The sequence below is a fragment of the Carcharodon carcharias genome, chromosome X (assembly GCF_017639515.1).
Source record: "Carcharodon carcharias isolate sCarCar2 chromosome X, sCarCar2.pri, whole genome shotgun sequence".
Lineage (NCBI taxonomy): Eukaryota > Metazoa > Chordata > Chondrichthyes > Lamniformes > Lamnidae > Carcharodon > Carcharodon carcharias.
Window position 1 is genome coordinate 25,594,000 of NC_054507.1, and position 21,725 is coordinate 25,615,724.

Sequence of the window (21,725 nt, forward strand, 5' to 3'; positions counted from 1 at the left end):
CATGATAGGTCATGTACATACAGATTATAAATAATTATCTACCCCACCCCACCCAACCATCCACCCACCCACAATGTATGTTGGCGGTCTAGCCTAGTGGAAACAACAAACTGGCTATGTCAGTACTACTGCTAAGTGCCACTACAGTCATGAGTGACCCGTAACTCCCCATAGTGCTGAGTTTCAGATTGCAATCACTACAGGGGAATGTGAGTATAGCTAGCAAATCCAACATGCATCGAAAAGATCACTCTTACACAATTTCTAGTAATTTAGAGTAAGTAAGTTGGGGGAAGGGCAAAAGAGATGCATTCCCTCAGAACCAAAATGTATTTATGTTTATCAGCCCCAGCTATGACAAAGTGAACAACCAAGTACAACACTGGATAGGCATCTTAGTGAACTTTGCCAGACTAATGGAATGCAGCTTTGTGCCCTGGTTCCATTTATAACAAGCTCCCACTATTAGTTAGCTGATTGGAAGTGGGAGGAGAAGGAGTTCAGATACAAAACAGAGGCTGACAGCTTCCCAGAGATGGAGAATCATTGTTAGGCATCACCTAGCAGAAGGTTATGGAGTAATGTTGGCAAGAGGCCTGTTGAGTAGCTCACCTGATTAACCACTTCGACCAGAGTACCAGCACCTGTCACATGTGAATCTAAAGAGAATTCTTTTAAATGGGAGGCCAGTGAGAATTTTGTTGAAATTAGGACTGATTTAAAAATTGGCATTTTATTTTTGCAGTGTGAAGCTGTGCAGTTTGATTTAAGTTGGAAGATCCCCTGTATTCTATACTATGCTAGACGGAATCTGAATTCCAAGTACGACTTAACCAGTAGGTAACATTTATTGAATTATCGAAACATGAATTGCTGACTGGAGAAGCATAGGATTATCTGGAAGAAGCCCAAATTTACTCCACCCTCACTACAGCATTGTTTGGGTAATGCTTTGCATGCTGCAGTTAGCTGGTTGTCTCCTAACAGTACATGTATGAATGTGACAAGAGAAAGTGGGACTTCTTGCCTGGTAGCCATATAATACAGAGATGCTCTATGATGACTCAGTGGATAATGGCATTGTACAATGTAATGTTGAACTGCATAGACCAAAAATATCCCAAGTTTCATGACCAGTCTCTGCTGAGTTTGCTGACATCAACTAGGGCAGCAGAAGGGATTGCTACAAATGACATAAGCACCTCTGGGCCAAAGAACTGGCAAATCATCCAGGGGTCCTCTCTGCTGATCACTATCCACTCATGAAGAATGACTACTTGGGTGAGGTACAGGAGGGCAGCCAGCTCATGTACAATTGTAGTCCAGACTGATTTAGTGTATTCAGGGAAGAGGAGAGAAAACTGTTGAGGGGTGTGAGCGGTGGTGGGGAAACAGCACATGCTCTAAATTAAGGTTCCACCACCGCCTTAGTTTTTAAAGAGAAACTTCTATGCTTAAAAATGTATTTTTCAGTAGTTTTAGTTGCAAACAAAGACCACGGACAACTATGGGTAGTGTCTGCTGAACTAATAGAGTTTATGGTGTTTCCTGTGGTATGTTGTTGGTAGGACAACATAACTGGTAGCTTGTGCTCTGTTTTTCCACAGTATATTTGGCTCATTCAACTTGCCACAGAATAATACTTAAAACAGATGTGCATCAGAGAACCAGGATGTGCTGTATAAAGGAGAAGTTTTTGTATTGCTAGTTGCTTAAAACGTTGGTGTTAGTTGGAGTTCTCTGCCATCAGCAGAAGGTTTTGGACACTTATTGGAGGATTTTGTTTGTAACTTATTTAGAAAGGACTGTTTTATTGATTTTTCTTAAATTGTTCTTCATTTTTTTTCTCATCTTGACTTTTTTCATCCCTCCTTTATTAATATTACATATAATTTACATCACCAAAACAGGCCAATCAGCCCAACAGGTCTATGCTGATGACGTGTTAAATGCAGGTGGTTTTTCTGTTGAAACAATCAAATTTGTCCCTTGTCTCTGCCTAATTCATTCTGTGTTTTAAATGAAATACACTATTAAAAATTCCAGTATTTTGCTAAATAATAAATATCTATTAAGTGTGTCTCAACCAGCAATGATGTCATTTGAGCAGTGCACACAATTTGCTGCTCTGTTCTTGATGTCAGAAGCATGAAGCAGCCATTTTGTAAATGGTCAGAATGCTGGAATCCAAAACCTGGCTGATTTGGTGGTGCTGTCATTTTTGCAATCCTTGCAATTTGAGAATATTTTTCGCATATGACTTGAGTTCAATTACCAATGTTTTCTAATCTCCAGTGCTTACACTGGCCTGCTAATTACAAGTCTGTTTTATCAGTATTTATATCATGACATTATTTTCCCCCTTTCAGTAAAGAATCCAATTGAAGCCAGTGTTTTGCTGGCAGAGGCGTCTCTTGCTAGAAAGCAGCGAAAATGTCACGCAACTTTCATCCCATTAATGCTGAATGAAATGCCCCAGCCCAGTGATTTAGTGGGCTTGGACGCAGAGTTTGTCACATTGAATCAGGTATGTACTAAACAACTTAAAAAAGGCAGTCAGTTTTGCAAACCTGTCTGGGGCAAGTGTTTTTCTTTTAGGTGCCATTAATATTTTTTATATAGCATTCCAATTTTACCTAGAATTTTCTCGTGACAAATTGACCACTTATCTGCCTTCCCTCATTCCTCTCCCCCATGTCAAGATGGTGAGCGTGTGGGCAATGAATTTTTCAAGTAACTATTAACGACACAAATGTTAGACACGTATAATTAAATAATATGGTCCTTGTAGAAATGTTCTACTGGTGGAATAGGGATACCCTTTTTTTTGTGGTTAAGGCACGTTGTTTGGGCAGAGTACAAGAGCTTTAGTCCACATTTAGCCCATGTTATACCTGACCTGTAACTGCTTGGTATTGAGTAACAAATATCCTATTTTTGAGCACTGAGTGTTATATAACCCATGTGCTGGGAAAAGCCTTTTATTTTCATTTTTATGCGATGTCCCCTTTAAGACCAAAGTGGACTGGGGAGTATTCTGAAAAAGGGTTAATTGGTTTCCTGATTATGACATCATTGGGTTCCAAGAAATGCCCATGTGATCTGAGGTTGCCATGGAGATGAACAGCTAAGAAGCAATGGGTAAATAGAAAGCTAATTACAGTGGAGTTGGGTCAGCCTGTGTTTTCTGTTTGGCCGTTCAGTATAAAGAGGAAACAGGTAAGGTTCTCGCCGAATGGAAAAGCTTTCTGTTTGGCTATCATCGAACAGATCCTGGTGTTGAAATAGGCCTCTGAGAATAGGGTAGAGACTGTGTGTGTTATACAGTTGGAAAGAGCAGAGAGCTGAAGACAGGAAGGCCAACAGATTGTAAATTGGATAAGACCCGCTGTTTGTGTTGCCAGAGCCCACCAGACCATTTAAAGTGGTGGGAGAAGGGAGTCTCTGGGGATCCTGTGCTTCAGGACTGTTGTGACCCGAGTGAGAGAGGTTTTGTAGGCATGCAGCTTGTCAGTGGTAATCGTGTCCAGGGACATTACATGGAACACGGCTGCTAGTGAATGCAACTGAAGGGCCAAGCTGGAAAGACTGAGAGATTGTACATGGTCCTGCGTTTGTGCGGGAAGTAATGCAAGTGCTTTTAAATATGTAAGCTGTATCTTTGATGTATCAACTATTTAAAGTTGATACATCAAAGGTTTGAAATAACCTTCTCTGTTAATTAATGGTTGAATTATGTTAATTTAGCCACTTGGTAATACAAAACTTGAGTATTGGTGTACTAAGAGACGTGATGTTGAAGCTATTTGTCTTGCATTCATCAGGACAAATGCAAGAATGCCAAATTTCAAAGGCAACAGCAAGTTAGCTCTGGTTGAGACGTTGCCATGGTAAATGCACTGGGGAACTCTTGTCCCCCATGCTTTTGGTCATTCAAAAAGATGCATTGACTGGATGTATTCCTTTTGCCTGTAGAGGATAGGTCCCTGCATATGAATATCTGTAGCTTTTAGCAAGCATAAGTGAGCTACATTGTGAACCTGACTGATAATCTTAGGAACATAGGAACAGGAGTTGGCCATTCGGCCCGTCAAGCCTGCTCTGCCATTCTATGGCTGACCATCTGCCTCAATGCCACATTCCCGCACTATCTCCGTAGCCCTTGATGTCACTGGTCTCCAGAAATCTATCGATTTCTGTCTTGAACATACTCAATGAGCTTCCACAGCCAGCCCTGTCCGGTCGAGAATTCCAAAGATTCACCACCCTCTGAATAAAGAAATTTCTCCTCATCTCAGTCTTAAATGGCCTACCCCTTATCCTGAGATTATGTCCCCTGGTTTTAGACACACCAGCCAGGGGAAACATCTTACCTACATCCACTCTGTCATACCCTGAAAGAATTTTGTAAGTTTCAATGAGGTCACCCATCATTCTTTGAAAGTCTAGGGAATACAGACCCAGCCTTCTCAATCTCTTCTCATAGGACAACCCTGCCATCCCAGAGATAAATCTGGTGAACCTCTAATGCACTCCTTCTAAGTCAAGTATATCCTTCCTTAGATAAGGGGATCCAAACTATGCACGATACTCCGGGTGAGGTCTCACCAAGGCTCTATATGACTGTAGCAAGACATCCTTACTCCTGTACTCAAATTCCCTCATGATGAAGGCTAACATACCATTTGCCTTCCTAATTGCTTGCTGCACCTGCATGCTAGCTTTTAGTGACTCATGAACAAGGACACCCAGGTCCCTTTGGACACTGGCACTTCTCAATCTCTCACCATTTAAGAAATACTCTGCCTTCTTGTTTTTTTCTACCAAAGTTAATAACTTTACACTTATTCACATTATATTCCATCTGCCATGTTCTAGCCCATTCACTTAGCCTGTCTAAGTCCTCTTGAAGCCTCTTTGCTACATCCTCACAACTTGCGTTCTCACTCAGTTTGGTGTATCATCAAATTTGGAAATATTACAATTGGACCCCGCACCCAAATCATTTATATAGATTGTGAACAGCTGTGGACCTAGCACAGATCCTTGTGGCACCCCACTAACAACAGCCTGCCATCCTGAGAATGATCCGTTTATTCCTACTCTCTGCTTTCTAGTCTGCTACCCATTTCTCATTCCATACTAGTATATTTCCCCCAATCCCATGTGCTCTAATTTTATTTACTAACTTACTGTGTAGGACCTTATCAAAATCCTTCTGAAAATCTAAATACACCACATCTTACTGTTTCTCCTTTCTCTTTACTATAAGTCATATCCTCAAAAAAACTCCCAACAGGTCTTTCATACATGATTTCCCTTTCATAAATGCACATTGACTCTGCCCAATTCTAAATGTCCAGTTACCACATCCTTAATAATAGATTCTAACATTTTCCTTACTACTGACGTCAAACGAACAGGTCTGTAGTTTTCCATTCTCCTTCTTCCTCCCTTCTTAAATAGTGGGGTTACGTTTACTGCATTCCAGTCTGCAGGAACCTTTCCAGAATCTAAATAATTTTGAAAGATAACCACTAATGCAACCACTATCTAGCCAACTCCTTCAACACTCTGGATCTTAAATTGGTTGTTAGTGTGATTCTTAGCACGCTGCCCAATCACGGAATCACATCTAATGTTAGACATTATGTTCTGAGTTTTGCATGCATGGGCTGATTAGGTACGGTCAGTACTTTGTCTATCGTGAACAGCTGAAGGGACACGCTATTTGATATGATCTGCCAATTGTTGGGATGTACGGCCTACGTACCAGGCATCACACCGGCACTGAAATTCATATACCACATTACTCATCTGTGCGGTAAGCAGAACATCTTTTTGGCTTGACGGCAGCATCCTGTTGGTGGAAAAACCACTCGTTTTGCCACTGCATAATAGCAGTGTGAAATGACTAGCTTCACCTGTTGCACAAATTTTGAGCTACTTTATCCTTTCTGGGTAACTTGAGGTAGACTGGACAATTTCAAAGTGTGAAAGTGGCGGTCTTCGGCTCATTCTTGAGTATGCATGATAGACAGCAAGCAATGCTCTGATCGGGATAGCATTTGCAGGGACCTGTCCTCCGCAGGCAAAAGGAATATGTCCAGACACTGCATCATTTTTGAATAAACAAAAGCATGGGGGACAATAACTCCCTGGAGCATTTGCCATGGCAGCATCTTGACCAATCAGAGCTGACTTGCCAACCAACCAGCACCCCTTTTCTCTTTGTTGTTCCCTTTGAAATTTGGCATTCTTGCATCTGTCCTGGTGAGTACAGGACAAAAAGCTTTGACAGCATGTCTCATCTTTCAGCAATACTATGTTGATTTTAGTTGGTTTGTTACAGTAAAAGTTTCAAAAAGTGAAACCATGTCCAGCAGTTTTCTTTCCATTGGCGTCGTGGGGATTCCTGTCTCTACAGGAATTGGAACTTGATTATATTCTAGTGAATGTTCCTTAGTGATGTTAAATAAGATTTTTAAACATTTTTAAGATGGTTTATTATTTGGCTATTAAGATAATTCCTATTAATCAAACTAGTGCAGATTATGTATAATTGGGAGTATGACTTTTTTGGAAAGAAATTCAAAATAGAACAATCCACTATAAGTATGTAAATCTTGTGGTCATCTCTGATTCCTGCCCAAAGTTAGATGACACTGTTTTATTTGCTGAAGTTACACATGGTTCATTTTGTTGGTTTGCGATGTCTTATACTACTTGATACTCACAGGAAGAGGCAGAGCTGCGTAGCGACGGAACAAAATCCACCATAAAACCCAGCCAAATGTCAGTCGCCAGAATCACATGTGTGCGAGGTCAGGGACCGAATGAAGGTGTTCCCTTCATTGACGATTACATCTCCACACAGGAACAGGTAATGTGATGCTCAAGATGGTTTTGATCTTACTGTCTAATTTGGGTAACCTGTATTTTTAAGTTAATGTATGTTGTTTATATTACTAATATAAATTATTAGAGCATTGAAATTAATCTATTGTCAGACACTGTATTCTCAGTAATAAAAACAAAGTTCTGGAAAAACTCAGCAGGTCTGGTAGCATCTGTGGAGACTGAAACCGAGTTGAGTTTTTCAAGTCCAAAATGACTTCTCTTTGGACTCGAAACATTAATTCTGTTTCTTTCTGCACAGATGCTGCCACACCTGCTGAGTTTTTCCAGCACTTTTTTTTTTTCAAATCTCCAGCATCCATAGTGTATTGCTTTTACTTTACCGTGTTCTCAGCTTTCAGCCACTATGCTGGTATTAATTTCTTTTGGCTAAGCAGAGAGGCACCAAGTAAAGATCAAGCATCTTTACAGGAGGGGATGTCTAGCCAGCTCAGTGTGGCACCAACATAGACCTAGCAGCATGTTGTCCACCCTCCTTTTCAGCTCCAGGATTTGCAGTGTGTAGGAAGAAGAAAGTATCTTTTCTGTTGATTAAATGTCACAGAATCATAGAATGGTTATAGCACAGGAGGAGACCGTTCGGCTCATTGTGTCAATGCCGGCTCTCTGCAAGAGCAACTCAGCTAGTCCCATTTCCCTGTAGTCCCTCAAACCTTTTCTCTTCAGATAATTAACCAATTCATTTTTTAAAGCCACGATTGACTCTGCCTCCACCACACTCTCAGACAAAGCATTCCACATCCTAACCACTCACTGCATGAAAAATATTTTTCCTCATGTCACCTGTCATTCTTTTGCCATTCACCTTAAATCAGTATTCTCTGGTTCTTGACCCTTCTGCTGATGGGAGCAATTTCTCCCTTTCTAGTCTGTACAGACCACTCACGATTTTGAACACATCTATCAAATCTACACTCTTTTCTAAGGCGAACAGCCACGGCTTCTCTAATCTTTCCTTGTAATTGACCCCTAATCCCTGGAACCATTCTTACAAATGTTTTCTGCACCCCCTTGAATGCCATTACATCCTTCCTAAAGTGTGGTGCCCAGAATTGGGGACATTACTCCAGTTGTGGCCAAACCAGTGTTTTATAAAGGTTCACCTACTTGTTTTTGTACTCTATGCCTCCCCACTTAATGTTGACTCACTTTATGTTGTTTCACTTTAACATTGGATATATTGACACTAATTTATTAACACTTAATATCGTTTGCTACAGACCTCGTCTTCTGTGGCCTGCCTGCTAACATGACTTTCCCCCAGCGCTTCTGCCCTCACCCTCAATCCCTCTTCCCCCACTTCTGGCCTTCCCACCCAGACTTGCCTTCCGGGCCTTGGCTCCCACCCTCGGCTCCTACCCTCTGTCTTTACCTTATTCTGGGCTCTTGTTCTTCAGCTGCTCCCTTCTTCTGACTCCCCTCTGAACTCGCACTGAAGACCTGGGCCCTATCTAGTGGCAGAAGTTGGTTTGTGCAAGTAGTCCTGGGACTTCATCAGCTACCTGCACTGACCAACCTCTGCCATTAGTTGGAGCCTGGTCAATCTAAAAGTACTGTTCTGTAGGTGAGTCTAATTTTTAAAAACATTTTGCATTTATTGTATATTTTATCTCTTTTACTGTACATTTAGTGATGTATTTTATTTTGCAAGTTATTTCAACTAGGAATGCATGGTGCTGCACATATATGGTACAGTGTTTCAACTTCTACATTGTTTTTTCTGGGTGAGAAATGTCTGAAGGAACCTAACTCTGGCTTTAGCATTGATTCCTATGGAAACCTATGATTCACTTAGTCATTTCACTTAAAATCGCAATTTTCAGGAATGCAACTTCAACTTTAAGTGAGGACTCCCTGTATTTATAAAACCTAGGATCCCGTATGCCTTATGAACCACTTTCTCAACCTGCACTGCTTCCGTCAATGATTTGTGCACATATGCTCCCAGATCTCCCTGCTCCTGCACCCCTTTTAGAATTGTATCCTTCATTTTATTGTTGCCTCTCCACTTCCTCCTCCCAAAATGTATCATTTCCTACTCTCTGCATTAAATTTTATCTGCCACATATTCGTCCATTCCACTAGCTTACCTCTGTCCTCTTCACGCCTGTCTCTGTCCTTCTCACACTTGTGCCCTGCACACCCTCATCTGCATCATTAATGTGGATCAAGAAAGGCAGTGGTCCTAATACTGACACCTGGAGAACCCCACTAAATACCTCCTTCCAGTCTGAAAAACAACCATTCACCACTACTGTCTGTTTGCTATCAATCAGCCAACTTCATATCCATATTGCTACTGTCCCTTTTATTCCATGGGCTTTAACTTTGATAAATTGACACACACAGGCTTGTCAGCAAACACCTTTTGGAAGTCCATATACACCACATCAACTGTATTACCCTCATCAACTCTAGCTGTTATGTCATTAAAAACTCAATCAAGTTAGATAAGTAAAATCTACCCTCAACAAATTCATCTCCTTAATTGATCTACATTTCACATTTGTCCAAGTGACTTAATTTTGTTCCACATATTTGTTTGTATAGGGGTAATATATTAGCTTGGATAGAGGATTGGCTAACCAACAGAAAGCAGAGAGTCAGGATAAATGGGCCTTTTCCTGGATGGCAAGTTATAACTAGTGGGATGCCACAGGGTTCGGTCCTTGGACCCCAACTATTTACAATCTATATTAATGACTTGAATTCAGGGATAGAAGGTACTATAGCTAAATTTGCAGATGACACCAAAATAGGTGGGAAAGTAAGTTGTAATGAAGAAATAATAAATTTACAAATGGATATGGACAGGTTAGGTGAATGGGCTAAAAATTGGCAGATGGAGTTTAACGTGGATAAGTGTGAGGTTATCCATTTTGGACGGAAGAATAAACAGCCGACTTATTATTTAAATGGAGAGAAACTTCAGAATGCTTCAGTTTAGAGGGATCTGGGTGTCCTCGTGCATGAATCACTGAAAGCTAGTATGCAGGTACAGCAGGTAATAAGGAAGGCAAATGGAGTTTTGGCATTTATTGCTAAAGGGATAGAGTATAAAAATAGGGAAGTGTTGTTGCAACTGTACAAGGCATTGGTGAGACTGCACCTGGAGTACTGTACAAAGTTTTGGTCCCCAGACTTGAGGAAGGATGTAGTTGCATTGAAGGTGGTTCAGAGGAGGTTCACTAGATTGATTCCAGAGATGTGGGGCTTGTCTTGAGGAGAGCTTGAGCAGTTCAGGCCTATACTCGCTAGAGTTTAGAAAGATGAGAGGAGATCTAATTGAGTTATATAAGATGCTAAAGGGTATAGACAAAGTAGACATGGAGCAGATGTTTCCCCTTGTGGGGCATTCTAGAACTAGAGGCCATAGTTTTAGGCTAAGGGGTGGTAGATTTAAATCAGAGATGAGGAGGAATTACTTTTCTCAAAGGGTCGTGAATCTGTGAAATTCACTATCTCAGAGTGCAGTGGATGCTGGGATGCTGAATAAATTCAAGGAGGAGATAGACAGATTTTTAATTAGTAACATGTTGAAAGGTTATGGGGAGAGGGTGGGAGTTGAGGCCGAAATGAGATCAGCCATGATCGTATTGAATGGTGGGGCAGGCTCGAAGGGCTGAATTGCCTCCTCCTCCTAGTTCTTATGTTTCTGAAAGCTTTCCTACCACTGAGTTAAACTGACTGCCCTGTAGTTGCTGGGCTTATTCTTACACCCTTTCTTGAACAAGGGTGTAATATTTGCCATTCTTCAGTCCTCTGGTACCACCCGGTATCTAAGAGGGATTGGAGAATGGCCAGTGCCTCCACAATTTTCACCCTTACTTCTCTCAGTATCCTGGATGCATCTGATCAAGTCCTGGTGACTAACAGGAACATAGGAGCAGGAATAGGCCAATCGGCCCCCTTCAAGTCGGTGCTGCCATTCAGCTAGATCCTGGCTGATCCTCTACCTCAACACCATCTTCCCACACTATCCCCATATCCCTTGATAGCATTGGTATCTGGACACCTATCGACCTCTGCTTTGAACATACTCAGTGGTTGAGCCTCCACAGCCCTCTGGGGTAGAGAATGCCAAAGATTTACTGCCCTCCGACTGAAGAAATTCCTCCTCATCTCAGTCCTAAATGTCCTGCCTCTTATCCTGAGACTCTGTGCCCTAGTTCTAGAGCCCCCAGCCAAGGGAAACATCTTTCCTGCATCTACCTTGTCGAGCCCTGTAAGAATTTTGTATACTTCAATGAGATCACCTCTCATTCTTCTAAATTCTAGAGAATACAGGTCCAGGCTCCTCAATCTTTCCTCCATAGGACAATCCTGCCACCCCAGGGATTAGTTGGTGAATCTTTGTTGAACTCCCTCTATGGCCAATATATCCTTCCTTAGCTAAGGAGAACAAAACTGCACACACTACTCCAGGTGTGGTCTCACCAAGGCTCTATACAACTGCAGCAAGATTTCCTTACTCCTGTACTCAAATCCCCTTGCAATAAAGGCTGACATATCATTTGCCTTCCTAATTGCTTGTTGCACCTACACATTAGCTTTCAGTGACTTATGAACAAGAACACCCAGGACCCTTTGGACATCAGCACTTCCCAATCTCTTCCCTGTTTAAGAAATACGCTGCATTTCTGTTTTTCCTACCAAAGTGAATAACTTCATATTTTTCCACGTTATATTCTACCTGCTATGTTCTTGCCCACTCACTTAGTCTGCCTAAATCTCCCTGAAGCTTCTTTCCATCCTCCTCATAACTCACATTCCCACCAAATTTTGTGTCATCAGCAAACTTGGAGAAACATTTGGTCCTCACATCCAAATCATTGATATAGATTGTGAATAACTGGAGCCCAAGCACTGATCCTTGTGGTACCCACTGGTCGCAGCCTGCCAACTTGAGAATGATCTGTTTATTCCTCCTCTCTGTCTCTGTCCATTAAGTAATCCTTGATTTATGCCACTATATTTCCCCTAATCCCATGAGCTCTACTTTTGCTTACTGACCTGTGTGGGACCTTATCGAAAGCCTTCTGAAAATCCAAATACACCACATCCACTGGTTCTCCCTTATCGCTTCTGCAAGTAATGTCCTCAAAAAGCTCCAACAGGTTTATCAAACATTATTTCCCTTTCATAAATCCATGTTGACTCTGCCCAATCTGACCATTATTTTCCAAGTGCCCAGTTATCACATTCTTTTGAACAGGTTCTACCATTTTTTCCTACCACAATGTCAGGCTAACAGATCTGTAGTTTCCCGTTTTCTCTCTTCTCCCCCCTTTCTTAAATAATGGGGTTACATTTGCTACCTTCCAATCCACTGGCACTGTTCCAGACTCTCTAGAATTTTGAAAGTTGATCACCAATGTCTCCACCATCTCTACAGCCACCTCTTGGAACACTCTGGAATGTAGATCATCAGTTCCAGAGGATTTATCAACTTTCAGTCCCATTAATTTCTCCAGCATTACTTTATTTTCTAATACTAATTTCTTTCAGATCCTCAATCTCACTAGTCCCTTGGCTCCCCAATATTTCGGGGAGATTTTTGTATCTTGTTCCTTGAAGACATTAACAAGGCATTTGTTTAGTCTCTCTGCCATTTCCTTATTCCCCATTATAAATTCCCCTGACTCTGCATGTAATCAGCCCACATTTGTCTTTACTAACCTTTTCCTTTTTACATATCTATAGAAGCTTTTACAGTCCGTTTTTATGTTCCTCGCTAGTTTAATTTCATATTTTATTTTCTCTTTCTTTATCAATTTCTCGGTTCTCCTTTGCTGAATTTTAAAATGTTCCAAATCCTCAGGCTTACTTTTTTTGGCAACTTTATATACCTCTTCCTTTAATCTGATAGAATCCTTAACTTTTCTTGTTAGCCATGGTTGGATCGCTTTTCCTCCTGATTTTTTGTACCTTAAAGGAATGTAAATTTGTTGCAAACCATGTATTAATTCTTTGAATGCTAGCCATTGTCTGTCTACTGTCATACCTCTTAATGTAGTTCCCCAATCTACCTCAGCCAGCTTGCCCCTTACACCTTCGAAGTTTTCTTTGTTTAGGTTAAAGACCCTAGTTTCGGATTGAACTACATCATTTTCAAACTTCATGTAAAATTCTAATTATTATCAACTTTAAGTACAGCCAGCCTATCTAATACCTCCTCTTTATGAACTTTTAGCAGATCCAGTATCTCCGCTACTACCTCCTGATTTTGGAATCAGTATCTTCCTTGGTAAAGACAGATGCAAAGTACTTTTTTAGTACCTCAGCCATGCCGTTTGCCTCCATACATCAATCTTTTTGGTTCCTAATTGACTCAGTCCTCCACTTACCACCCTTTTACTAATTATATGGCAATAGAAGACTTTTGGACTCCCTTTTGTGTTAGCTGCTCATAGTCTTCTCATAGTAACTCTCTGCTTATGTTATTTTTTTCACTTCCCCTCTGAACTTTTTGTATTCAGCCTGCTTCTCATTTATATTATCAACAAGATAGCTGTCATACATACCCTTTTTCTGCTTCATCTTACTCTCTATCTCTTTTGCCATCCAGGGAGCTCTAGCTTTGGTTACCCTGCCCTTGTGGAAATGTACCTCGATTGTACCTGTACTATTTCCACTTAAAACGCAGGCCATTGTTCAATTACAACTTTGCCTGCCAATCTTTGATTCCAGTTTACCTGGGCCAGCTCTATTCTCACTCCATTAAAATTGGCCCTCCCACTATTAATAACTTTTATCTGGATTGCTCCTTGTTCTTTTCCATAGCTAACCTATATCTTGTGATACTTGATCACTGTCTCTTAAACATTCCGCTACTGACACTTGATCCACTTGACCCCATTCATTCCTTGGAACCAGATCCAGCAATGCCTCCTTCCTCGTTGGACTGGAAACAAACTGATCAAGAAACTTCTTCTCAACATATTTCAGAAATTCTTATCCCCCTCTGCCCTTTTACAATATTACCATCCCAATCTATATTCGGATAATTAAAAGTCCCCTGTTATAACTATAGTTTTTGCACCTCTCTGTAATTTCCTTGCAAATTTGTTCCTATAACTTTCCCACTAGTTGGAGGCCTAAAGAATACATCCAGTAGTGTAATGGTACCTTAAATAGTTTCTGTCCTTGATCCCTCGAGGACATCCTCTCTCTCCAGCACTGTAATATTCTCCTTAATCAATACTGCTTCCCCTCCTCAGTTTTTTCCTTCCCTATTTTTCCTTTTCTAATTTTCCTGAACACCTTGTATCCAGGAATATCCAGTACCAGGTCCTGCCCTTTTTTGAGCCAGGTCTCCATTAGCATCACATCATCACATTCTCACTTTGCTATCTGTGCCTGTAGCTCACTAGCCTTTTTTTTAACCATACTCTGTGCATTCGCATGCATGCATAGTAAACCTAATTTAGATTGAATTGCATTCCCTCTTACCCTGACCTCATTTAATTCCTTACTATTCTTTGTGCTCCTTGTTTTCCTCTTTAATGTTACCTCCTGGTTCCAATCCCTCTGCCAAGTTAGTTCAAACCCTTCCCAACAGCACAAGCAAACCACCCAGCAAGGACATTGGTTCTGGCTCAGTTCAGATGCAACGCATCTGGCTGTTTCGGTCCATCTCTCCCAGAACCAGTCCCGGTATCCCAGGAACCTAAAGTCCTTTCTCCTGCACAATCTCTCCAGCCATGCATTCATCTGCTCTAACCTCCTATTTCTAGACTCACGAGCGCATAGCACTGGGAATAATCCAAAAATTACTACCTTTGAGGTCCAGCTTGCTAGTTTCCTGGCTCCCTAAAATCTGCCTACAGGACCTTATCCCTTTTCCTACCAAGGTTGTTGATACCGATTTGGGCCATGACCTTTGGGTGTTTACCACCCCCCTCTGCTTCAGAATGCTCTGCAGCCTCTGTGACATCCTTGATGTTGACACCAGGAAGGCAACATATCATCCTGGATTTACACCTGCAGCTGCAGAAATGCTTGTCTGTTCCCCCTAACTATAGAATCCCTGTCACCATTGCTTTCCCAATTTCCGTCTTCTATCTGAAAAGTATCTTGTGTGCTTATTCCCCAAGTTTGTCTTTTTGAAAATAGGTTGTGGACTACCTGACTCAGTATTCTGGAATCAAACCTGGGGACCTTGATGCCAAAATTTCATCCAAGCACCTAACCACCTTGAAGTCAACATACCTGAAACTGAGATTCCTTATTGATGTTGGAGTGAAGTTTGTGGGACACGGGCTGCAGAAGGACTTCAGAGTCATAAATCTTATGGTCGGTTTACAAAAGTTCTTAGTTCTTAAACATAATACTTTAGGATAAACCAACTGCAACGACATCCTGTACTTGTGGACACTTCGGTTTTCCTTCAGATCTTGCCATGTTGGTAGTTGGCCCCCTGGTTGTGCTAGCCATCTTTATAGCACTGCCAAAAGAAGAAAACAATGTTAAAGACAGAGGTTCAGTGAGGAAATGTTTTGTTTCATTTCAGTACGGGGTATTTTGTTATATATACTTATTCTTGGGGTGGGAGGAGCCTGAGATGATTTTTTAAAAAAAACACTTGAATCACAGCACAGAAACTGGCCACTCAGCCCATCAGTTTTGTACTGCCTTTTTTTTCCTCCACAACCACCTTAGTTTATTCTGTTTTTTCTTTCTGCCCATATTCTCTTTTTTAGCAACTATCTCATTCCCTTTTTAAAAAGAAGAAAAGCTATGGACTCTGCTTTAACCACTGTTTGGGGCAAAAAAAAATCCACATTCAAAGATTTTTCATATTTTTAAATTATTTTGTGATCATAAGTTGGTGCTCCCCTGTTACCATCTCTTTGTTCAACTATGTAGTGAAGTTCGCTTATACCTTGCTACATGGCATCCAATGACTTTGTGTTTTTCATAATTTGCAGTTTAACCAGTGCCAGTCCTTTCTAAATAGTGACAAAACCACAACAAAGGAAAGCACTGATCCTTGGTGAATTCTGTCTGATTTGCTGCATTGTATCCACTAAGGTATTTTTTTTAAACTGCAAATACGAGAAAGACAGCAGGTTTGCCAGCACCAAAAAGAGAAAAAACTACAAAGGTATAAAAATAATTGTTTAAAAATATTAATTTAATAATTAACAATAGATTAGAGTCATATATACAGCAGCATCTCATTTCCTTCAAAGGAAATGCCCTTTCTGTGCCCTTTAATCTTTTCCATAAAGATCTGTAAACACTGGGAGAGTGAAAATTGGTGATTTTTAGGGGAAAGCCCAACTGAAGTCAGTCCCAAAGGTGGACGTTAGTTGGGCTTCAGTATGTTTTTGATAGGATATATTCATTATGTATTCATAGGAACAGGAGCAAGCCATTTAGCCCCTCAAGCCTGTTCCCCCTTTCAGTGAGATCATGGCTTATTTGTAACCTAACTCCTTTTATCTGCCTTTGCCCCATAATACCGTTGGTTAACAAAAATCCATGAATCTCAGATTCAAAATTAACAATTGACCTAGCATTAATTGGAAGAGAGTTCCAAACCACCACCCTTTTATGTGTAGAAGTGTATCCTAAATTTACTTCATTGGAAGGTCAGGCTATAATTTTTTGATTATGCCCTCTAGTCCTTGACTCCACAACCAGCGGAAGTAGTTCCTCTCTATAGAATCATAGAGGTCTACAGCACAGAAAAAGGCCCTTCAGCCCATCGGGTCTGCGCTGGTCAAACAAGTACCTAACTATTCTAATCCCATTTTCCAGCACTAGGCCCATAGCCTTGTATGCCAAGGCATTGCAAGTGCACATCCAAATACTTCTTAAATGTTATGAGTGTTTCTGCCTCCACCACCCTTTCAGGCAGTGAGTTCCAGATTCCTATCACCCTTTAGGTGAAAAAATTCTTCCTCACATCCCCTCTAAACCTCCTGCCCCTTACCTTAAATCTATGCCCCCTGTTATTGATCCCTCCACCAAGGGGAAAAGTTCCTTCCTGTCTACCTTATCTGTGCCTCTCATAATTTTATACACCTCAATCATGTCCCCCCTCAATCTCCTTTGCTCCAAGGAAAATAACCCCAGTCTATTCAATCTCTCCTCATAACTAAAGCTCTCCAGCCCCGGCAACATCCTGGTAGATCTCCCCTGCACTCTCTCTAGTGCAATCACATCCTTCTTATAATGTGGATTCCAGAACTGCACGCAATACTCTAGCTGTGGCCTAACCAGCATTTTATACAGTTCCAACATAACCTCCCTGCTCTTATATTCTGTGCCTCAGCTAATAAAGGCAAGTATCCCATATGCATTCTTAACCACCTTATCTACTTGTCCCGCCAACTTAAGGGATCGATGGACATGCACACCAAGGTCCTTCTGACCCTTGGTACTTCCCAGGGTCCTACCATTCATCATATATTCCCATGCCTTGTTTGTCCTGCCCAAGTGCATCACCTCACACTTACACGGATTAAATTCCATTTGCCACTGACCAGCCCATCTGACCAGCCTGTCTATATCCTCCTGTAATCTAAGGCTATCCTCTCTATTTACCACCCCACCAATTTTTGTGTCATCCGCTAACTTACTGATCAACTCTCCTGCATTCAAGTCTAATTTGTTTATATATACCACAGACAGCAAGGGACCCAACACCGATCCCTATGGAACCCCACTGGACACAGGCATCCAGTAATAAAAACACCCCTCAACCATCACCCTCTGCTTCCTGCCACTCAGCCAATTCTAGATCCAATTTGCCAAATTGCCTTGGATCCCATGGGCTCTTACCTTCGTTATCAGTCTCCCATGCGGGACCTTATCAAAAGCCTTGCTGAAGTCCAAGTAGACTACATCAAATGCATTGCCCTCATCTACACACCTGGTCTCCTCTTCAAAAAATGCAATCAAATTGGTCAGACATGACCTCCCCTTAACAAAACCATGCTGACTATCCTTGATTAATCCCTGCCTCTCCAAATGTAGATTAATTCTGTCCCTCAAAATTGCTTCTAATAGTTTCCCCACCACTGAGGTTAGATTGACTGGCCTATAGTTCCCTGATTTATCTCTTTCTCCTTTCTTGAATAATGGTACCACATTGGCTGTGCTCCAGTCCTCTGGCACCTCTCCTGTGGCCAGGGAGGTATTGAAAATTATTGCCAGCGCCCCTGCTATCTCCTCCCTTGCCTCCTGGAGATTTATCTACTTTTAAACCTGCCAGATGACTTAGAACCTCCTCCCTTTCTATGCTAATTAATTTAATTATATCACAGTCCTTCTGCCTGATTTCCATACCCACGTCATCCCTTTCACTTGTGAACACTGACACAAAGTATTCATTTAGAACCCTACCTACATCTTCTGGCTCCACACACAAATTAACACTATGGTCCTTAATGGGCCCTGCTCTTTCCCTAGCTATCCTCTTACACTTAATGTACTTGTAAAATAACTTTTGGATTTTCCTTTATTTTGCCTGCCTATGTGTTTTCATGTCCCCTTTTTGCTCTCCTAATTTCCTTTTTAAGTTTCCCCCTACACATTCTATACTCCTCTACGGCTTCCACTGTTTTGAGCCCTCGGTATCTGCCATAAGCCTCCTTTTTTCTCTTTATCCAATCCTGTATATCTCTTGACATCCAGGGTTCCTGGATTTTTTGGCCCCACCCTTTGTCTTTACTGGAATATGTTGGTCCTGTACTCTCCCTGTTTCCTTCTTGAATGAGTCCCACTGTTCTGACGTAGATTTACCTAAAAGTAGCTGCTCCCAGCCCACTCTGGCCAAATCATATCTGATCTTATTAAAATCAACCTTCCCCCAATTTAGAACTCTGATTTCTGGCCCATCCTTGCCCTTTTCCATAACAACCTTGAACCTAACAGAGTTATGATCGCTATCTGCAAAATGCTCCCCCACTGATACTGCTACCACTTGCCCGGCTTCATTCCCTAAAATTAAGTCCAGGACCACCCCCTCTCTTGTAGGACCTTCTACGTACTGGCTTTAAAAGCTCTCCTGGCTGCATTTTAAGAATTCCGCTCCCACTAAACCTGTCACACTATGACTAACCCAGTTAATGTTGGAGAAGTTGAAATCCCCCACTATTACAACCCTGTTATTTTTATACTTCTCTGAAATTTGCCTACATATCTGCTCTTCTATTTCTCTCTACTGTTTGGGGGCCAATAGTACACTCCCAGCAATGTGATTGCTCCTTTTTCTTTTTCAGTTCTACCCATATGGCTTAATTTGAGGAGCCTTCCAAGATGTCATCCCTCCTTACTGCTGTAATTGATTCCTTGATCAATATTGTGATACCCCCTCCTCTTTTACCTGCTTCCCTGTCTTGCCTGAAGGCCCTATCCTGGAATATTGAGCTGCCAATCCTGCCCCTCTCTCAACCATGTCACTGTGACATCAATAAAATCATACTTCCATGTGTTAAATTGTGCCCTCAACTCATCTGCCTTATTCGTCAGATTCCTTGCATTCAAGTAAATACCATCCAACCTTGCCAAACTCCCTTGTGCCTTAACTGACCTATAATTTCAATGCCTTCCAGGCTCACTTGCTCTTTCTTCTAATTTTGGCTGTGCATCTCTCCCTGCCGAACCTCCTCTCAGGATCTCATCTCCCTGCCAAGTTAGTTTAAACCCTCCCCAACAGCACAAGCAAACCTCCCTGCAAGGATGTTGGTCCCATTCCAGTTCAGGTGCCACCCCTCCACCTTGTACAGGGTACACCCCTGGAAATGGTCCCAATGTCCCAGAAATCTAAAGCCTTCCCTCCTGCACCATCTCTCCAGCCACGCATTCATCTGGACTAACCTCCTATTTCTATACTCACAAGTACGTGGCACCAGAATTAATCCAGAGATTACTATATTTGAGGTTCTGTTTTTAAATCTGCTTCCTAGCTCCCAAGATTCTGTTTGCAGGATCTCATCCCTCTTTCTACCTATGTTGTTTGTACCAATATGCACCACGATCTCTGTCTATTTGCCCTCCCCCTTTAGAATGCTCTGCAGCCATTCAGTGACCCTTGACCCTGGTACCAGGAAGGCAACATACCATTCCTGGAGTCATGTCCACGAACAAGTCTAAAAACGTGCTATCCACGAAACACTCAGCCTTGCGGATGCACCTCAGTGCCTCCATGTTTGACAAAATGCTGGAGTTTTTTGAGGATGTAACTAGCGGAATAGATAAGGGAGAACCAGTGGATGTGGTGTATTTGGATTTTCAAAGCTTTTGAGAAAGTCCTACGTAAGAGGTTAGTGTGTAAAATTAAAGCACATGGGATTGGGAATAATATATTGGCATGGATTGAGAATTGGTTAGCAGACCGGAAACAGATTGTAGGAATAAATGGTTCTTTTTCTTAGTGGCAGGCAGTGACTAGTGGGATACTGCAGAGATCAGTGCTTGGGCCCCAGCTATTCACAATATATATCAATGATTTGGATGAGGGAACCAAATGTAATATTTCCAAGTTTGCTGACGACACAAAACTTGATGGGAATGTGAGCGGTGAGGAGGGTGTTAAGAGCCTTCAAGGCGATTTAGACAGGTTGAGTGAGTGGGCAAATACATGGCAGATGCAGTATAACGTGGATAAGTGTGGAGTTATCCACTTCAATAGGAAAAACGGAATGTCAGAGTATTATTTAAATGGTGATAGATTGGAAAATGTTGATGTATAAAGGGACCTGGGTGTCCTTGTACATCAATCACTGAAAGCAAGCATGCAGGTGCAGCAAGCAGTTAAGAAGGCAAATGGTATGTTGGCCTTCATTGCGAGAGGACTTGGATACAGGAGCAAGGATGTCTTACTGCAGCTGTACATGGCCTTGGTGAGAGCACACCTGGAGTATTATGTGCATTTTGGTCTTACCTAAGAAAGGATATACTTGCCATAGAGGGAGTGCAGCGAAGGTTCACTAGACTGATTCATGGGATGGCAGGATTGTCGTATGAGGAGAGATTGAGCCGACTAGGCCTGTATCACTGGGGTTTAGAAGAATGAGAGGGGACCTCATTGAAAGATATAAAATTCTGACAGGGATGGACAGACAGGATGCAGGGATGATGTTTCCTCTGGCTAGGGGTTCTAGACAAAAGGGTCACAGTCTCAGGATATGGGCTAAGCCATTTAGTACTGAGATGAGGAGAAACTTCTTCACTCAGAGTGGTGAACCTGTGGAATTCTCTACCACAGAGGCTGTGGAGGCCCCAGTTCACTGAATATATATAAGAAGGAAATAGATTTCTGGATTCCAAAGGCATCAAGGTAGTATGGGGAGAGTGGAAGTATGGCATTGAGATGGAGAATCAGCCATTATCATCTTGAGTGATGGAGCAGGCTCGAAGGGCCGAATGACCTACCCCGCTCCTACTTTCTATGTTTCTATGTAACACTAGGCTACCATAATTCCAAGACTGGAATTACTTAAGCTGGTTTCACTGTTTATTTATTTGATGCACCACTAAGTATCATTGTTTCTCTTATTGGGGCGTATTTTTCCCCCTTCCTGCCTCTTTTGAAGGTTCTAGCTCATGCTGGGATGAAGTTCTGTAGATGCTGACATGATACAAGTTGTAATTTTTCACGAATGGCGACCACAAGTGTTGGCAATCTAATTGACTGGAGAGCAAATCGGAATATGAGGTTGATCTTGACTGGCACTTCCAACAGGGATCATTGAAAAATATTTGGGAACAGGAGCCCTGACTTCTAACCTACGCTGTGCCAATAGGTGCTGAGGATAACTGTAGTGCCCTAATCGCGAACGCAGCTGCATTTG

At 41.8% G+C, this 21,725-nt stretch overlaps 1 protein-coding gene across 8 annotated transcripts in view; it reads left to right on the forward strand.

Moving 5' to 3' along the window:
* pan2 (poly(A) specific ribonuclease subunit PAN2) overlaps positions 1-21,725 on the forward strand; it is a 67,719-nt gene that overhangs the window by 40,233 nt on the left and 5,761 nt on the right. For all 8 annotated transcript variants that reach the window (XM_041180328.1, XM_041180330.1, XM_041180329.1 and 5 more), the window contains 4 exons: positions 746-836; positions 2,370-2,527; positions 6,740-6,883; positions 15,034-15,213. In XM_041180328.1, the coding sequence (XP_041036262.1) occupies positions 746-836; positions 2,370-2,527; positions 6,740-6,883; positions 15,034-15,213 (573 nt within the window). The remainder of the gene's footprint in view (positions 1-745; positions 837-2,369; positions 2,528-6,739; positions 6,884-15,033; positions 15,214-21,725) is intronic.